Source organism: Strigops habroptila, chromosome 4, assembly GCF_004027225.2.
Source record: "Strigops habroptila isolate Jane chromosome 4, bStrHab1.2.pri, whole genome shotgun sequence".
Lineage (NCBI taxonomy): Eukaryota > Metazoa > Chordata > Aves > Psittaciformes > Psittacidae > Strigops > Strigops habroptila.
In genome coordinates, this window is record NC_046358.1 from 78,408,664 (window position 1) to 78,427,285 (window position 18,622).

General features: G+C 42.7%; 1 protein-coding gene across 2 annotated transcripts in view; it reads right to left on the minus strand.

Annotated features, from left to right (window-relative positions):
• The window catches only part of RAC1 (Rac family small GTPase 1), an 18,230-nt gene extending 2,756 nt beyond the window's left edge, over positions 1 to 15,474 (minus strand). Inside the window, exons 1-4 of one of the 2 annotated variants that reach the window (XM_030483893.2) lie at positions 15,117 to 15,474; positions 5,380 to 5,451; positions 3,870 to 3,987; positions 1,508 to 1,564 (exon numbers count right to left, since the gene is read on the minus strand). In XM_030483893.2, coding sequence (XP_030339753.1) covers positions 1,508 to 1,564; positions 3,870 to 3,987; positions 5,380 to 5,451; positions 15,117 to 15,151 — 282 coding nt within the window. In that variant the 5' untranslated portion in view covers positions 15,152 to 15,474. The remainder of the gene's footprint in view (positions 1 to 1,507; positions 1,565 to 3,869; positions 3,988 to 5,379; positions 5,452 to 15,116) is intronic. The other variant, XM_030483892.2, reaches the window with a different exon arrangement.
• Positions 15,475 to 18,622: the final 3,148 nt, after the last annotated feature.

Below are 18,622 nucleotides of genomic sequence, written 5' to 3' on the forward strand. Positions count from 1 at the left end.
CCTGTACCACCACCCTGTCAGCTGCACCACACTTGCGAAAGGCAAGGTCAACAGTACACTTGCACATGACAGTTGGAGGCAGCTGTCTCAGTGGGAAATCCATTCCCAGGCAGCTACAAGCAGACACAAAGAGGGGGAAACCCAACAACAAATATGCGGTAGTCAGGTTTACAATCAGCTATTGCAGTAGCCAGCAACTACAACTCTAGTAGCATTGCACTGCAAGCTTTTCCCCCCCCCCCAAATGTCTCTTCTCCTTCACTGACATTCAGAAAAAAACAAACCCAAAACCACTTCAGATCCTTGACAAACACAGGAAGCAATGAGGAGTCATCAGACTGGCTTCTAACTTGGCGATGGATACTCTCTGCAGACCTCTGAGTTAAGCCTTAAAGACAAGTAACTCATCAGCACAAGGTGTTGCAAAGTGTTAACCCTTGGCATCCATTTTTTAAGTATTAATATACTATTAATACACTGCTCTAAAGTCTTCAATTGCAAGGGCAAAGTATACACTATGGAATAAGAGTCATATGATAACTTTTATTATTTCCATGTCCAAATCAGAAGACTCTTCTACAACTGTCACTTCTACTGACTACCGGTATAAAAAGATCTCAGAATTTCTCTGTAACAAGATTAGGATTGAGAAGAGCATTAAAAACTTCGGAAGTGGGTGTTTTAGGGATCTTGCACATCTCACTTTTCAATTGAAGGCAAAAGAAAGATCGTAAGACCTGGTAAAAACATTTTAGAGCACATTTACACCAACCCCCTTCAAAAAACAATGAACTTCATACACACTGTTGTCTGCAAGCATTCAGAATAACCACAAATTCATTTTCTCTAAGATGATGAAGACTGTAATCTTGCTGAATGACCCCAAACTCAATCAGCATCTCTCAAACAAGCCCAACTTTCCCCAACCTACATCTGCATCCGTACTTATCCCGGTATCAAATGTGTTACAGAATCAGGCATTTCAGAATGTTAGTTGATTGTGCTGCATTTCAAGGCATTTTGTTAGGTCAGCAGCTGACATCTGCACTGCTAAGCACTTGCAACCCAGTTGTTCATGCATCACCCCAACAAGTTTCCGTAGCAGCATCCCAGAAGAGGAAAGAAACAACATCAAATAATGTGATACTATGGCCACTACTTCTGTTTTCCAATCTGCAGGTTTGTGGTAACTGAAGTTCTGCACATTATGCAGACTCTCCTTTACTAGCTTCAGACATCAAAAAATTCAGTGTAACCATGAGGAATTACTTCAAGATTTCTTGTGTCTTGCACACTACTTAAGCAGGAGGAAAAGCTATTTATTTCCAAGAAAAGGTTTAGTCTTAGCAACTCATATAGAGACATTTGGTAATGGAATTCTCAGTTGCAACAATGCAATAGTTCCAAGAAAAGTAGTTGTTTAAAAAATAGGGGCCAATTTATCACTATCATAAGCAAGACAAGATGATAGAACTTGGAACTGAAGTTTACTTAAAGTTTTACATACGGCAATAGGTTGATCTGTCAGACTGGAAGATAGATTCTTACCATTGGTTCCTCCAACCTAATAACAGTAGGAGATAAAGTTACTCCTAAAATGGATTTAAGGGGAAATGTTCTCAGTCAGTAATTTGTGCTCACAAATACTCACAACACGGCTTTTCTTCCCAAGGGAGATGCTGCCCTGTGATTCAGCACAACTGACTGCCTGCATCCAGAACAGGCCACCAGACTTCCCTACAAACCTGTAAATGTCTGTCTTCATCACCAGAGGACACTCGTAAGAGCAAACCTCTCATGAAAAGCATCCTCCTAACTTAATTTGCTTTTAGGTTTGGTCTCCAAAGGAAGCCACCTTTTCTCTCCCAACTTCTTCCTTCCCTGATTATTTTGAAATAGTGGCAGATTACAAATACAGTCACGAGAAGGTATTAAATTCCTGAATTGGGGGAGGAGGGGGGGAAGACACAAATTAATGCCTCCACTACAGCAAAGTCCTTACTGTGAAGCTGACAGCTGCTGAACTGCCAGGAGGCTAATGGAGATACATACATTGGCAAAGTCCCCAGCAAAACCTGCTTTCACCTCACCCAGAACATAGTTCAGGTGCAGATATAGGGAAATGGAGGGCCACCAAAATGTGAGGGGTGGGTTTTAGGTAGCACGCTGAAGGAAGAAGGAGGCTGAACACAGATCCTAAAAAAAAGTCAGGCTTCATCAGCTCTACTGCTCTGTTCCACTGTGCTTTTTGTTAGTTTTTTGGGGGTTCTGTCCCTTAAGTGATGATGATTCTTGCATACTGCACAAGGCAAACATCTGAAGGCTGCTTCATAAGGAGTTCCAAGACTTACCACCCTGTTTCATTTTCTGCTGTAAGAAACAATTCAAACACCTGAAAGTACTTCAAACCTTTATTTAACAGTTACCCATGCTTGTACAGGAGAGATTTTTTCCCCCAAAAGTATGCTTAGATTGACATGGAATTCTTTTGCAGTGTATCAGAAAGCCACTGTTATTTTAGGAGGCTGAAGACAGGCACATGCATTCTGTCTCTTTGTCGTGAGGCAGGAACAATATTCTCCCTTACAGCTCTGCTTTCTCACACTATTTTGTGATCTTTCATCACACCTTTCTCTACATCGAGATGTATTTTAGATATCCTGCAAATATCTATGTATAAGATAAAACCAGCTTTCCACTGTCTCTCTTCCTACAAAAGGCAGATATTTCTGGCATTTCTACTAGAGCTGCCTACAACTGCCAAGTTCACATCTATCCTGGGTATTGTAATAGAGGGGAAAGCCTAATTGTGAGTTAGTGAGCAGTGAGTTAAGGAAAATTGTGGATTAAAACAGTTTCCTAAAGGGGGGGGGGGAAGAAAGCACCAGAGTTTTCCTTAAATAAGAGTCACATTATTCAAGAAAGCAGTTATTCAGTTATTCTGTAGAGTAACGGGAACAATTCTGCATTTTACACTATTACCATTGAATATATATTTGACAGTTAGCAACAACAATAATCAATGCCAAACCCCCTGAAAATTACCATCTTTCTTATAGCACAGCTCCACCAGATAAAAGTAACTACTCTAAAGAGACTAGAAACCCAGCGTCTGCACACATTAAACATAGCTGGAGTTGCACCGAAAAGTAAAGAGCAGACTACTTCAGCATTCTCCTTTATACATGGAAGGATGCAGCATGCAGACAGGACTTAACCAGTTGCAAACATAGAAGACAGAAGCACATTTGTATTGATGTTATAGCACAAGCTACAGTAAGTAATAAAATAGCCATGGGCTTAAGTACATTTCAAAGCTCTGATGCAGCCGCTGTCAATCCCAATAATATCTTCATTCATTCTGCCTCTCACATTTAGAACATCTTCACAGACTAAACAATATAAAGTGCTTAGCAGTGACAGTGTCAGGTTGCAGCCAAACATGTGCCTAAAAACAAAAACAAACCCTGCTTTTGGCAGGCATGCTAACCTTAAAATCAATGGACTAACTGATGGGACTATTTACCAAGGGGTTTTTGGTTTTGTTTTGGGGCTTGGGTTTTTTTGTTTGTTTTTTTCCTGTTTTAAATCAAGCATTCTAGCTGAGTCTGAGGCTGCAACTACACAAAAGCCAACAAATGCACACAAATACACAAGCATGCAAATGTTAACATTTGTACAATTGTATAAAGATTGTAATATTACAGCTACAGAAGGTAGGATGAAAGAAGGTAGCTTGCAGCAAGTCACTGTTACTAAGAAATACAACTCCAGAAGTGGTAACTTTGGACTAATGTTCAAAAAGAGAAAACCTTTAGGTTAGGACAAAGCTGTACAGATTCTTTCTAGTTTCACACTGTAGTTCTTACTGTTTGCGGATAGGAGAGTGGACGTAGTCTGTCATAGTCTTCTTGACCAGCTGTATCCCACAAACCCAGATTCACCGGTTTTCCATCGACCATTACATTAGCAGAGTAGTTGTCAAAACTAAAAAATAAAGTTAGCTGCATTAGCTTGCAGTACACAGGACACCAAGGACTTTTTCCCTACAGATTCCTAATTGGGAACACTAGGAAAGGAAACATTTTTATTGCATCCTTCTGCTCCCCAGAAACAGTAAAGCTGTTCTTTAAATACTGAGCCTGGTATTGGGTAATGGAAGAAAAAGATGTGCAGAACAGACTTGATCCAGTCTGAACAGAAGTCATCTTTTTCTCTGCTCTTCCAAAGGAAGTGTTAATCTCAGTAAGTGCAGGAAAGCAGATGATACACTCAGCAAGTACTTTCCAGTCTTCGTGGGACAGTCAGCAAGTTAATCTGTCTCATTTTATAAGAGATAGAAGATACATGTGCAACAACCAAGGAATCCTTCCTCACAACAGTAAGTAAGAAACAAAAAAGCACAACAAAACAATTGGTAATACTGCTGACCAAAACCCCCTCCAATGAAATATCAAAGTTAATAACCAGGGGCCAGTACAGGCACCATTTTTATCTCATTATCACTGTGAGCACAAAGGTCTTAATGACTTGTTGAGGCTAAATTAAGCTCACTGGGAACACAAGCATATTATAATGCAAAAATCTGAATTAATCTGACAAAAAAAAAAAAAGGAAATGGGAGTAATCAAGACAACAAGGCCTTGGAAGGGTAACAAAAGCCATCTGTAAATCTCATTAGAATGTATTCTGTTGTCTGAAAAACTCATCCATACTCACAGAGAGCAATATACCCAGATAAACAGAGAGACGTCTGAAAAGGGCAAAGAAGCTGCTCATGTATAAAATGTTTCCCCCACACATGCCCTCAAAAACAGAACTACGCTAATACTGATACTGGCAAATCCTTACTTGCAAGAAAATGGGAAGCACCAAAATAAATGAGTCCCCACAATCTTGCCTGCGGAACTCTAGAGCTGTGGCTGGCTCGACACAAGACTGGCAATAGCACAGAAAGCAGAAGGAACAAATGGAAAAAAAATTAGTCATGTAAACCAACTACTTCTGACTAGGATACAATGTTTTACAAGCTGCACAGCCTTGGGACTGCTTATTATGAATGATATTAAAGACAGAAATAATACGTTAGTTGAAAAGAGAACAGCATCTGATAAAATGTTAGTCCCTAACAAGCTGGGGCTAGAGGGCACACGGAGGCAAAAACTGATGGGACATGAAGCAGCCCTAGTATGACTGTGCTAAGCAGTAAAAGCTCAAAGCTGCTCCTTACAGCACACACCTAGATACCCAGTTAAACATTTAAGATGACACTGAGGAGTGTTTGCAGCCAATTCAAACAATTCAAATAAGGAAGCTGGACTGGCAGTAAGCACGGAGAATGTGACATAAATGAGTTCGTAGGATTTTGTAAGTACTTACACAGTGGGTATATATTCTCCAGGAAATGCATTGGTTGTGTAACTGATGAGTAGGCATGTTTTACCTACAGCACTGTAAAAAGAGAAAGTTCACATGTAAAACAGATTCATCTTGAATAATGAGAAATAATATTCCTTTTAGGGAAAAAGACTGATTACATCCAGTCAGCTAAGGAACAACCGAGTGACAGTAGTCACTGATGTACAGGAGAACAGCCAATAAACCGTAGCCTTAAGATTACCAGCAGTGAAAACACACCTCATATAAACACCCACTTCGTGAAGTGGTAAATTACCTTTTTTTTTTAATCTTTAGACAAAAAAAACCCACCAGGATTAAGACTACCAACATCTGCCAGACACCTGAGTGAATATGCATCAAGACCACTTCACACCAAATCCCTGAAATTAAAAACAAACCTGAGAAGTATTTCCAGATACCCTTTACACAATTTCAAACCCGCTATCTTTCTGAGGAAATAGTATACTTTCACATAAGTCTGAAAAGCTTAAAAAGCAGTTCCTCAACACATCATTACTTTTGCGCACTTGAGGAACAAATACAAATTAGAGTCCTCGCACTTCTTTGCTATTGCAGAATGACTGCCCGCATGCATTCATCAACTATTCAAACACTTCATAAACTGATTTATAGATACATTCCAATATTGGAGAACTTGGAACACTGAACCTTTCCTCACTGCTTTAATTCTGAACAGCCTCAAAAGGGGGCAGGGCAAGGTTCTGTTCAAAGTTTCTTTCAAAACTCTGGCAGCCAGCTCCTTCTCTCTCCACCCTCCTCCCCACATCTAATCTAGAGTCAAACATTAGATTAACGACACCATTGAGTTTTTGTTACAGTTTCAATTAAAGGATTGGAAAACTTGAAATTGGACCATATTTCTTTTTTAAAATGGACTGCAAAGAGTGTTTCTGACGCTGCAGACCAGTTCCCATGCCAGCTTCTCACTCGAAGGGCATAATCTTTTAACAGCATGAGAGATTCCAGACATGCGTGTGCAGCTAGTTCCTCAAAAGCACTAATGCCCAGCCAGGCTTGCAGCCTTCCCATCACTCCCCTCAAACTCCCATGCAAGGAAAACTGCATTGTCTTGCAGATGGTTTATCACTACGATTTCCTCAAAGCCAGTCAGCAGTTAACTTTGAAACCTGACTGTACTTACACATACAATCTTGCAATTAGGTTTGACTCATCAGCCTCCTGAACTGTATCTTTCACAAGCTGAAGGAACTCATTAAAGTTTTAGACTAGAATTACAGCTAATATAAAAAACACCAAATGAAAAGAACAAAACACCCAAACAAACCCAACCCAAGAACCAAATACCAAATGCTATTACTAAAAATATCCTATTATCCTTTAGCTTCTGCAGAAGAAAAAAAATAACTCACAGAAACAAACTTTAGTCAAGGGCTTGCTGGCTTTCCAGCTGCAAAAAGCTCCAAGGCAGTCATATCTGAGTTTTACTGTATATCTTCCACTTAAATCACTGCATTTCTTCTCTTGCTTTGGAAGCACGGGGACTGCCCCTTCAAACACCAAAATGTTATTTAAAAGGATTTAACACTCAGCATTATTAGCCAGCCAGCCATAGCTACTGACTCACAACTTAAGGCAGGTTAAGTGAATTTGAGTTTTGTCACAGCCGTAAGTGTATTACCGTGTATGCTGTAGCTTAATCTGTAACAAGCCTCTCCACTGAACTTTAAGCAGTTCCGTACTGCATTAGCCCAAGAAGTTATTTCATAGCAGCACCTGACATTACCTTAAATGCCCAAGCTATGAAAGAGTTGCTTCAGAGTGCAAAATTATCTACAATTTTATCCTACCTGTCCATTTTTCAGTTTTCATTTTATGCTCCTGAGCTGACAGCCAGCACAACATCCCATCTGCTGCAACTCTCTGATCATACCCTGCAGTTTCCATGCTACTTTTCACACCTGCTTCTACGGAAGGAAGATGCCAGCTCCTTGCACAGTTTATTGTTTTGTCCTTTCAGCATGCATTCTCTTTTACCAAGCTGTAACAACAATAAAAAGGGGGCATTTAATTCTGTTCTTGGCACGTACAACCTCTGAACATTTTCCTGTAGTAACAGGCTTGGGATGTTGTCACTTTAAGGGGGTCTTTACCCCAGTAAGGGGTTTACACACACACACACACACACACTCCTTCCCATTAAGGGGGAAGATTTCACCCCTTCACCTGTGACAGGTTTGTTGTCATCCCAGGAAACAGACCCCTGAACCTCATCAGTCCGTCAGAGCCCTCAGAGGCCTCTGCAGGCGCTCCCCAGGACAGCACACATTCAGAGGGTGATTCCGCCATCCTATTCAGGTTACACGGGAGCAGGTTCACCCACCAAGTTAACATTTTCTAAGTTTTTAAGCCAATTGTACGTCAATTTAAGTCTCCAGAAACTCACACAAAATAGATCTTAACTGAGAGTTTTTATTATATAATTTTGTGATGGCTTTAAGGTTTGAAGACTGCCAGTGACAATATAAAATACTGTGAGAACAAGTGTGAAAATAATACATAAAACCAGCTAAAAATCCATCATGAAATGAGCACAGACCAACCAACAGGTGGCCCCATGGGGGAGAAAAGACGGATTCACCCTGTCAATGATCCCAGCAGTGGTGATGGAGCCTTCCCTCTCATTCTCCCCCTCCAATTTCACAGATTTATAGGATCTAGTTGGAATAACAACTCCCCATAACCCTCCCATCTTTTACCAACTGGTCAACTAACTTGCATAAGGATCACATAATTAAATGCTTAACTACACATGCTCAGGCAGGGTCTCCTGAGCAAGGTCTTTTGACCTGTGGGTATGATTTTTAGTATTAAAATTAGATTATAATGAGGATAGTTCACCAAAGGATACTCAACTGTAGTTTTCTCACTCATGAATAACATATTTTGACAATTGTCCAGGTGTTGTCAAAATGTAGCAGTCTTCAAGAATAGTCTTTCTTGATTACAGGTTTGTTAGTCTTGTTTTTCTCAGTCTTATTTTCCTCAATTCTGTTTTCCCTCAGTCTTGTTTTTCTCGGTCTGCCTACTCCAGCTATCAGCTCTCATCATAAACCACTGCTGTTTCTCAGGTCTCCTGACCCTTTAAGAGGCCCTTGTACCTGTTCAGGCTCTTTCACAGTAATACAAGTTTCAATTTCTTAACTAAATAGCTACGGAATTTTAACAAAATGTGATTATGGAGTTTAAATATATGCCTAGGGAGCTTTAACTAAGCACCTATGGAGCTTGAGTGGCTCATCATACCTATTTTGGTGTGACACTCTCACTTTACAATCCTTGTTTGTCAGTTGCTAGATGGTTTATCAGTACATGGCCTCTTCATGTCCCCACACCTGGGAGGAGTATAACAGAGCCTCGCCATGGTGTCTTCACTCCCCTTTCAGTTTATCTTGGCATAAGCTAAGGTCACAGAGGTGCCTGGGGAGCTGTCGTAGGGTAGATTCGGTGCACGTTAACCACATTCCATCCCAAAAGTAGCAGCTGCACTTTACCCTAAAATTTCTTTACTACTGTAACATAATTGAGGGTTTGGGGGGTGGTCTCCAATTTCCCCTATTACTCCACAGATGTACCTGTGCTCAAAAGTAGAAGAGATATTTTCCCTTCAGAAACATCTGTGGGAAAGCATCAGGTAACAGTATGACAACACAACTCATTTAACAGCTGTCAAAAGAAGGGATCCCATCTTCGTCCATCATATTTGAAAAATCATGGCAGTCAGGTGAAGTTCCTGATGACTGGAAGAAGGGTAATATAACCCCATTTTTCAAGAAGGGGAAGGTGGAAGACCCGGGGAACTACAGACCAGTCAGCCTCACCTCTGTGCCTGGCAAAATCTTGGAGCAGTTTCTCCTGGAAAGCATGCTAAGGCACACGAAAAACAACGAGGTGGTTGGTGACAGCCAACATGGCTTCACTAAGGGGAAATCCTGCCTGATCAATTTGGTGGCCTTCTATGATGGGGCTACAGAGCTGATGGACAGCGGCAGAGCAGTTGACATCATCTACCTGGACTTGTGCAAAGCATTTGACACTGGCCCGCACAACATCCTTGTCTCTAAATTGGAGAGACATCAATTTGATAGATGGACCACTCGGTGGATAAAGAACTGGCTCGATGGCTGCACGCAAAGAGTTGTGGTAAACGGCTCGATGTCCAGTTGGAAACCTGTAACGAGTGGTGTCCCTCAGGGATCGGTGTTGGGACCTGTCTTGTTCAACATCTTTGTCGGCGACATGGACAGTGGGATTGAGTGTGCCTTCAGCAAGTTTGCCAAGACACCAAGCTGTGTGGTTCGGTTGATACGCTGGAGGGAAGGGATGCCATCCAGAGGGACCTTGACGCGCTTGTAAGGCGGGCCAATGCCAACCTTATGAAGTTCAACCAAGCCAAGTGCAAGGTCCTACACCTGAGTCAGGGCAATCCCAGGCACTGCTACAGGTTGGGTGGAGAAGAGATTCAGAGCAGCCCTGCAGAGAAGGACTTGGGGGTGTTGGTTGATGAGAAGCTTAACATGAGCCGGCAGTGTGCGCTTGCAGCCCAGAAAGCCAACCGTATCCTGGGCTGCATCAAAAGAAGCATGACCAGCAGGTCAAAGGAGGTGATCCTGCCCCACTACTCTGCTCTCGTGAGACCTCACTTGGAGTATCGTGTACAGTTCCGGTGTCCTCAACATAAAAAGGACATGGAGCTGTTGGAGCAAGTCCAGACGAGGGCCATGAGGATGATAAGAGGGCTGGAGCGCCTCCCGGATGAAGTTGGGGCTGAGAAAGTTGGGGCTGTTCAGCCTGGAGAAGAGAAGGCTGCGTGGAGACCTCATAGCAGCCTTCCAGTATCTGAAGGGGGCCTATAAGGATGCTGGGGAGGGACTCTTCCTTTGGGACTGTAGTGGTAGGACAAGGGGTAATGGCTCAAACTTAAACAGGGGAAGTTTAGATTAGATATAAGGAAGAAGTTCTTTATAGTGAGGGTGGTGAGGCACTGGAATGGGTCACCCAAGGAAGTTGTGAATGCTCCATCCCTGGCAGTGTTCAAGGCCAGGTTGGACAGAGCCTTGGTCAACATGGTTTAGTGCAAGGTGTCCTTGCCCATGGCAGGGGGGGTTGGAACTAGATGATCTTAAGGTCCTTTCCGACCCTAAATATTCTATGATTCTATGATCTTATCTCTTGCACTGCCACTCACTGACTGTGTGACAAGCCAGGACAAGAACTTAAGGAAAACTCCCTGAGCTATCAGATCAGTTTGAATATATTACTGAATTGCACTCACAACACTATAAAGCAGGCTCTGCTGGTCCAGCTTACAAAGGACAAACATGAAACCCTTCAAAATACCAAGAGGAGCAAAAGCTGGCTACTTTGGGAAATTTCTTGAGGTGCAAAAGCTACGTGTTCTCGTGCTTCTAGAACTTGTTTGGTCTGATGCTTCATTTTCCAGTAGGTTCATTACAGGTAATTTAAGGTTATAACAAATTCATGTCAAACTCTACATTTTCAGCAGCAGATTGTTTTCTCTGCACCCTGGCTCCTTTGCTCATCTTGCATTGAAACTGGTGAGTCTGCTCTGGCTAATCAAAACAGCGCAGGAAGGAGGTGGCGAGAGAGATTTCATTCCAAGCTTAGAAGTGGCTGCAGTGTGTTTCTGCAGCACCAATCAGCCAGTCATTTAAACAAGAAAAAACACGTTCAACAACCCTGTTTCAGACTTGCTCCATCTAGGTTTCCTGCTTTCCTCGCCTTTTGGCTCCCTGCCCTACGAATCAGATCATTATGGTCACCAGTCTTAAAAATAAACACTACTGCCTACCTTTATTTATAAAGTACCTCCTCTAGGTACTTTATGAACTTTTTGAGACTTCTCTTTAGGGAGAGTTGCTTTAATACAGAAGTCAAACTGTTTGGCAAAATATAAATCCTTGTACATAAAAGCTGAGACTAAGAAGCAAAAATAACACCAAACCAAGATTAGTCATAACAAGATTTCTAACAACTACTTAATCATAGCTCTGCCCACCCACTATTACATAAATGAAACCAGTAACATTTGACTGTAATTAAAAATATGGCCTACAGAAATCTGGCATTTTAACCACTTAACAATAAGTGAAAGACTTAAAAAAGGCAGCACTGAGCCCCTTATTGCTTCTGAGTCCCATCCAGGAACCAATGTATTTATATAACCACACATGTATTAATTCCTGAAAACAAACCATGTCATCTCTTTCCTGGCCTTACTGACACTAACAAGTTTGATGAAGTTTTCCCACTGCGTTAGAGCCACTTGGAGCGATGCTATGCGACATGCACTGAAAATGCCGTCGGAGGACCCACACAGCGTTTCTTTCACTCTAAAGGCACCGGAGCTGCACAGATGGTTGACAGCTTTCCTGCAACTAAAATCTAATTGTGAGAATTTACTTCTCATTTGCAGCCATGGTAATGGAGGCCAGCTGAAGTACTTGTGGTTTAATTCCAGAAATGCTGGTATCTGCAAACAGGTGGCAGCCTTCATAAAAAGCTTTGATTACATCATTTCTTTCTTTGATTCACACAAACTAGCTCCCTAGCAGACATGACACACAACAGCCCAGGTCTTCACTCAAACATTAAACAGGAGCTGAAGTTTCTCTAGGACCATCCTGAGATGCAAAGTCCCGTATTTTTGCTCTAGTAGGTTTAGTTACATCCGTCTCTGCCAGAAAAGTTGTTTCACTCACTGTGACACGCTCTCTCCCAAATATGGTGGTCAGTACCTGCAACACTACTACATTTTTCAAACTTTAAAAGTCCGGTAACACAAGTTACTAAATTTCGGGTCACCACACGCTACATACTGCATGGGAGGGACCTGAAGTGTTCAGCATCTTACGCAAACACTGCATGGCTCTAGCAGATAAGGCCTCCAATTAAGCAGAATTCCAAGCAGGGACTGCTCTTGTTCTTACAGTATTTCTACAATTAGAAAATGCCTACAAAAGAGCATGAAGTATGACAAATCCTGTAGCATCTAGTAATCACTTCTCCAAAACGCAGAACTTCCTCTAACGCTCCAGGACGTCACTGGAGATTTCATACCATTTAACAGCTGCCTTTTTAGAGTGAAAACAAAAGCTGCTAAAAATAACGTACACCAATGCTTTTTCTCAAGTGTCAATCAACAGCAACTCCTGCAGTTACTCAAGTGGAGTGCTCTTCATCTGTCCTGCACATTCCTACTGCTCCCTCTCATCAAGAAGCAACAGTTGCCATTTATTTTCCACCAAACAAGCCTCACAGAGGGAAAAAATCCAAGGGCAAAATACTATAGCACGACTAGCACATATGCCAAGTTTTGCTAGTTAAATTAGTTGTCTAAACAGGTACTAGTCAAAGCTCTAAGAACAAACATGTTACTCATGAGAATCAGCCCACTCGTTTACTAACTTAAAAATTAATAATCACACAGGTACTTCTACAGCTTTGTTTACTTTGTTCCTAGCAGACCTTTGGGGAGGGTACATAAAACAATACCTAAGTTTCATATCACATAAGCAAATCTTTAACTCGCATTGTTTTACAGAAACATAAAGCTTTAGCCTTATCTAAGGCAAATATTGCACATTTCCTAGAATACCTGTAACACTTGAAGTTTCGAAGCAGCAGCAGCAACACAGGGAAACACAAACAGTTAAATATTTAAAAAAAAATATTAAAAAACAGTGAATGGAAAATGATACAGAGCTACCAAAAATGAGCAATATTACCTGAATGCAACCTAAAGAGATACTTGTTTCTAACTAAGGAAGAAGGAAAACAAATTAAACTACTGTATCTTGTTCACACATGTACAGAACTCAGGTAGAATTACACCACTTTCATTTCCAAGACACAGAACAATAAACACATTAGAAAGTGGGATGGTTTACAAAGGAAATTACCAAAAGAACTGTATTGTTGAATGAATCACTGAACATTGTACAGTTTGTCTGTGACGAGTTCTCAAATCTAGTGAAGGAAGTAGACTGAACTTTTTTCCCCACCCAAACATGATGCACTGCATTTATTTACAGCATTGTCACAGACAACATAGTCCAGCTGAATTAAAAAATACGTAATAGAAAAGTCAACGTGTTGGGTTCAAAATCAATATAACCAAAAGAACAGTCCATCGTTATCCCATCTAGCATCAAAGAACTATATTACTATGAACAGTCTTCATTTGTCGAGATACCACTTTCATATTCATATTGCTCAAAATCTTACATGGCAAGTCAAAACAAATTTGTCACACAGAGTAAATTTATCTCTCAACCATACTTAGCTGCCTTTTTAGGGTTTCTACATCTTAAAAAGCATAGCAACAAAAAAAACTCCAGACAAATAAATTTAAGATGAGCCCACCACATGAAATTTACAGACAGTGGCAAGACCATTTAGCTACACTTCACTTCTCCATCATCTACAGAAGTTTGCTGTGATACCAATTACGTTCAGCCTACACTGGGATTTTTGTTTCTCCTAAGGGAAAAAAAAACCCTCTCAAACTGCATAAGACAAGTCTTGTTTTCCAGCTGGCTTGTGATGTTCCCCTGAGCTCTGACATCTAGTAAGAGCAAGAAATGCCTCCAAGTTGACAGGAACAGCATCATGGAGACTATTCAAAAGTAGCAAACACACAGACTCTTTCCCCACAATTCCAGCATTCCTCACATTAAAATCCAACAGTTAAAATTAAGAGTTAACTCGATTCTAAAAAGCATCCTCGAGTTGTTTTGCTTACAAGTAATACCACATTCAAAAGCTGTAGTGTAACAGTTCTTTACAGACAAGTGTATTACTTATTACTTGTATTTTATGTGCTTTATCAGTCTCCTTCAGGCAGGAACCTTACAGAACTAGATGTATGCATGCAGAAAAACAGTCCCTGCTCACAAATATTTATGATCTGCTTAGAGTCTGGCACATTTCAGTTAGTTTTCCTGCAAGAATCAGATACCAAAAGTCAAGCTATAAGCAGGAATAAGAAATAAGTTTGTTACTTTCGCAAAATATATTTCAGATCAATATTAAATTTCTCATATCATTAAAGGCATAGTATCTTTTTTTAATACCCTTTGATTACTTCGGTGCGTCTAGTGATATAAAGAACACCCAGAGGCAAGGGGCACCTCCAGGGCGAGCCGGGGAAGGGGCCCACCCCTTAGTGCACCCCTCCCGCACCACGGCCGGCGAAAGCCACTTCTGTCAGCACGAATATGAATTCATCTGCAACCCAGTAGCAATCCGGGGCTCGGGGAGGAAGCCAGCACCGGAGCCACCCCCCGCTCACGGACACCCCCGCGGCAGCTTCGCTCCTCGCTCCCGCGGAAGGCAGCCACCATTTGCTCGCAGCAGTCACCGCCTTGCCCCACGCTTCCCTCCCCTCCCCCGCCACCAGCAGGAAGCCGCGGCCGCCACCCCACACCCACCGCACCCCGCCTCGGCGCGGACACCCCCGGCCCCACCGAGCCCCGCGCCCCTCAGGGCGGTGGGGCCGCGCCCGGGCCCCGCGGCGGGGGCGCCCACAACTTGCGGCGGGGCCCGGGCGGCCCGCGGCGCCTCCCGCCCCACGGGCGGACACTCTTCCCTTCCCCCGCGGAGCCGGCGGAGCTCCTCGCCGCGAGGGCCCGGCCGAGGGATCTCCTCAGACTTACCCGTCGCCCACCACCACACACTTGATGGCCTGCATCGGGGCTGCGCCGCGGGTCGGGCTGCTGAGCGGGGAAGGCCGCGCAAGAAGCGAGCCGGCGGCGGTCTCCGCACCAGGTCGCGGCCGCCTCCGCCCTGTGCCTGGGAGCGGGGACGAGCAGCGGCCACCACCCAAGGCGGAGAGGGCGGGCTGCGGGGAACAGGAAGCGGCCGCTCCACTCACTCACATCCGGCCGGGCTGCGCTCGGCCCCGCGGTCCCGCCCTCACAGGGGGCCGCTTACGGCGCTGCCGCTTCGGGCCTCTTCGGTCAGACGGCGCGCGGCGCCGAGCGCGCTTCGGGCCGCTTCGGCAGCGCTCGGGTTTCTCCGTCACGCCGGAGGGCTTCGGGCGCGTTCGGCAGCGCTCGGCCCCGCGCACCGCCGAGTAGGAGGAGCCGCCATGCTTGTGCTACTAACCTGGTCAAGGGAGGGAGGCGGCCTTCCCCCGGCTCCCCCGGCTGCAGGACCAGGGAAGCCCCCAGGGTGATCCCTTGGTTTTTGTTTAATCATTCAGAGCCCTGCTGACATGTGATATCATGCGCCGAGAAACAAGGGTCTTGTCTCACTCCTGTCAGAGTCTCACACAATCTTTGCAATCATCCGCTGCCAGGACACCATACAGCAATCTCATTCTTCATTTTGTGAAGCATGTTAACGTGAAATTATGTTTGCCCTGCAGATGTACTGAGCGGATGTAACTCAAGTTACCAGAGGCAACCTGAAATGCTCCTGACATGCTGCAGTGCGTAGATGCCATTTTCCTCATCCAGCCACCCGCTATGGGACAGTTCCCCTTGTGCAGTATGCCAGCACTGTGTGGAGCCAGAACATCTCCCTCATCGAGGGATCCACATGCCACCCTCCTTCCTCCTGATGTGCTATGGCATTAGATAACTGCTGGCAAATTTGAGACCAGATCAGTGCACAGTCTTCACAAGATGGGGAGCCCAGGGACTCTCAGGCTACACAGAGCCTTTGGCTTCTTTTTTTCCTCAAGCAAACCACTTATTTTCAGGAAATACTCAAGTAAAAGTCAAGTAGGGCAGGTCCAGTGATCCCAGGAGTCCTTTGATTTCTACAGTTCTTGCCATAATTCTACTTGGCAGAGAAGCTGCTGGTTGAACCAATGCACATGACTGCTATTCCTTTGTTTCCATTGCCATCAACGTGAAAGTAGGAGGGAAGGGCCCATGCACATGCTGCTTCTGCGGAGTGATGATGAATTCAGTGAAATCGATGCAGTGCACCATCATAGGTGGTTTTCTAGGGATTTGATCTTCTATTAATTTCAGAACATTTCTAAATTATTCTGATACCACGCAAAGCAACCTCATCAGTGGACAGAGCATTCTATTACTGTTTTCCATTTTTCTTCCACTGCACAAATATAATTTTACATCGGTGAGGAAAACGTCATAACTATCACTGTGAACTGAAAGGCTATTTTTGCAACACTTCTATGTCCATGTTCCCTCATACAGATGGAAGCTGAAATGACTTGTCATTCAAGCTAAATATCCGTAAAGCCAAGACTCAGCTGCTGCCAGTGACCTGGCAAGTGTCCTCTGCGGAGCAGCTGGGAGCTACGGAAGAGAGGTGGGCAGTATCAAAGTGTTCCTGCTGTTCCTGGCTGCTACAGCAGCTTCTGGGGCCTTTGAGATACTGCACAGAAATAGAGCAGACGCGAGGACTGTCTTAATTTATGTCATGGTCCTGGGGAGACCTAGAACATGGGAAGATTCAAGGGAAGTGTAAAACTGCTTCTGATTTTCCCACCACCTGCCTATTGCTCCACTGGTTCTTCTTCATCCAGTGTAAGCCAGATGGATGATTAGAGGGTTTTATATTAAAAAGAGGTTTAACGAATTTAGGATATTATTACAAAATAGTGTGCAAAGACAAGGATGAAGGCTGTAATAGAGAAAAAACATTAGCACAAATTGCTTTTATGATCCTGTCAGGAGACAAGCAATATCTTTTTATATATGTTCTTTTTAGTGCTTCTTCATCCTATTCTTTTGGAATCAGTTGGCTTTTTGCATTGTCAAAAAAACCACGAGGTTAAAACACAGGGTATGCTTTGAGTATGTTTTAAATTTACAGTCTTATACCCAACTGGGTGTATAATTGCCGACATTAGAAAATACCTAGATAAATATTTGCTGTTAGTCATTAAAAACAGTATTAGGGTTTGGATAGACGATGGTGGTAACAGATTAATACAATTTTTTTCCCCACACGTTTGTAAATCTTTATTTCCTTAAATGTGATAAAAAGAAGCCTTTTGGAACTGTTCAAAATTTTCCATTTGAAATCCTGGTTGATATCTCTCTTAAGGTAGCTGTCCTTATTTGCTCTGGAAGACAAATTGTTACTTGTGTGTATGCTCCTTAGAAGGCATGCTGTGTTAATTATTCTATTATTAAACTTTACTGTATTTCAGCTACATTTTGCTTTATTCTTGCATCTTTTTTGTTTCACTAGTATGTAGTCTATTTGTTTTTAAAGACTTATATGGTACTACAAATGCTTAACACTCTTCGCAGGTATGTTTTTTTCAGTGAGATTGAGAGGAGAGACCAACACAGACAACATACTGAAACATTAGTTTGACAAAAGAAAAGAACATAGAGAACAATATGAAAGACAGGGCAAAGGAGTGAGAAGTTATTAACAACTGAATAGGAAAAAGATTAGTTTGATAGACATGACTGTAGTGCTGAGTTCTATATAGAATAGTTACAATATGCACTGCACAGAGGAATATGTAAAAAGAAAATAATGAATGGCAGTAACAATAACCAATTATAACTCTTTCCAGAATTCTAATAAGATCATGAATTATAAAGCTGAGGCTTAGATCAGTCCTAATATTGTTCCACAATCCAATACCTTATCTTCTCTCATCCATTACAATTGTTGTTGAAAGTCTTTTTCTTAGACATCTAGAGGAAATCATTATTTAAAATGGTTTTGGATACTGTCTGTGTATTGTGTATGTGCTGGCACTGAATAAGGATTATTCTCCTGTGTGGATGGGGAGTGGCAGGGTAATCATGCTGATGCAATACTGGAAACTTCTGCTCACCATGACACAGACTATCAGCATTACAGAGACAATAATTATTTGCACTTCTAGAGTATCTTTCATCCCAGACTATTACTGTGTTCTTTAACATGTTAGTTCATTAATGAAGCCACAGAGAAGTAGAGAAGGACCAGTATACACATTGTAGATACAGGGAAACACGTCACTGAAACAGAACACCAAGGAGTGATTCATAGGTGTATTCTCCTACTCCTAAATGACACTTCCTGCTGACACCACTCAGTTCAATTGCCTTCAGGAAACACCATGCTACAATATCTAGGTCAAAAGTAAAAGTCTGTTTCAGGGGCAAAAAAGTCTTTTTCGGGGGCAAATAATTCACAGCCACTTGAAACTAGGGGTTGGACTGAAGTGCAAGAGCCA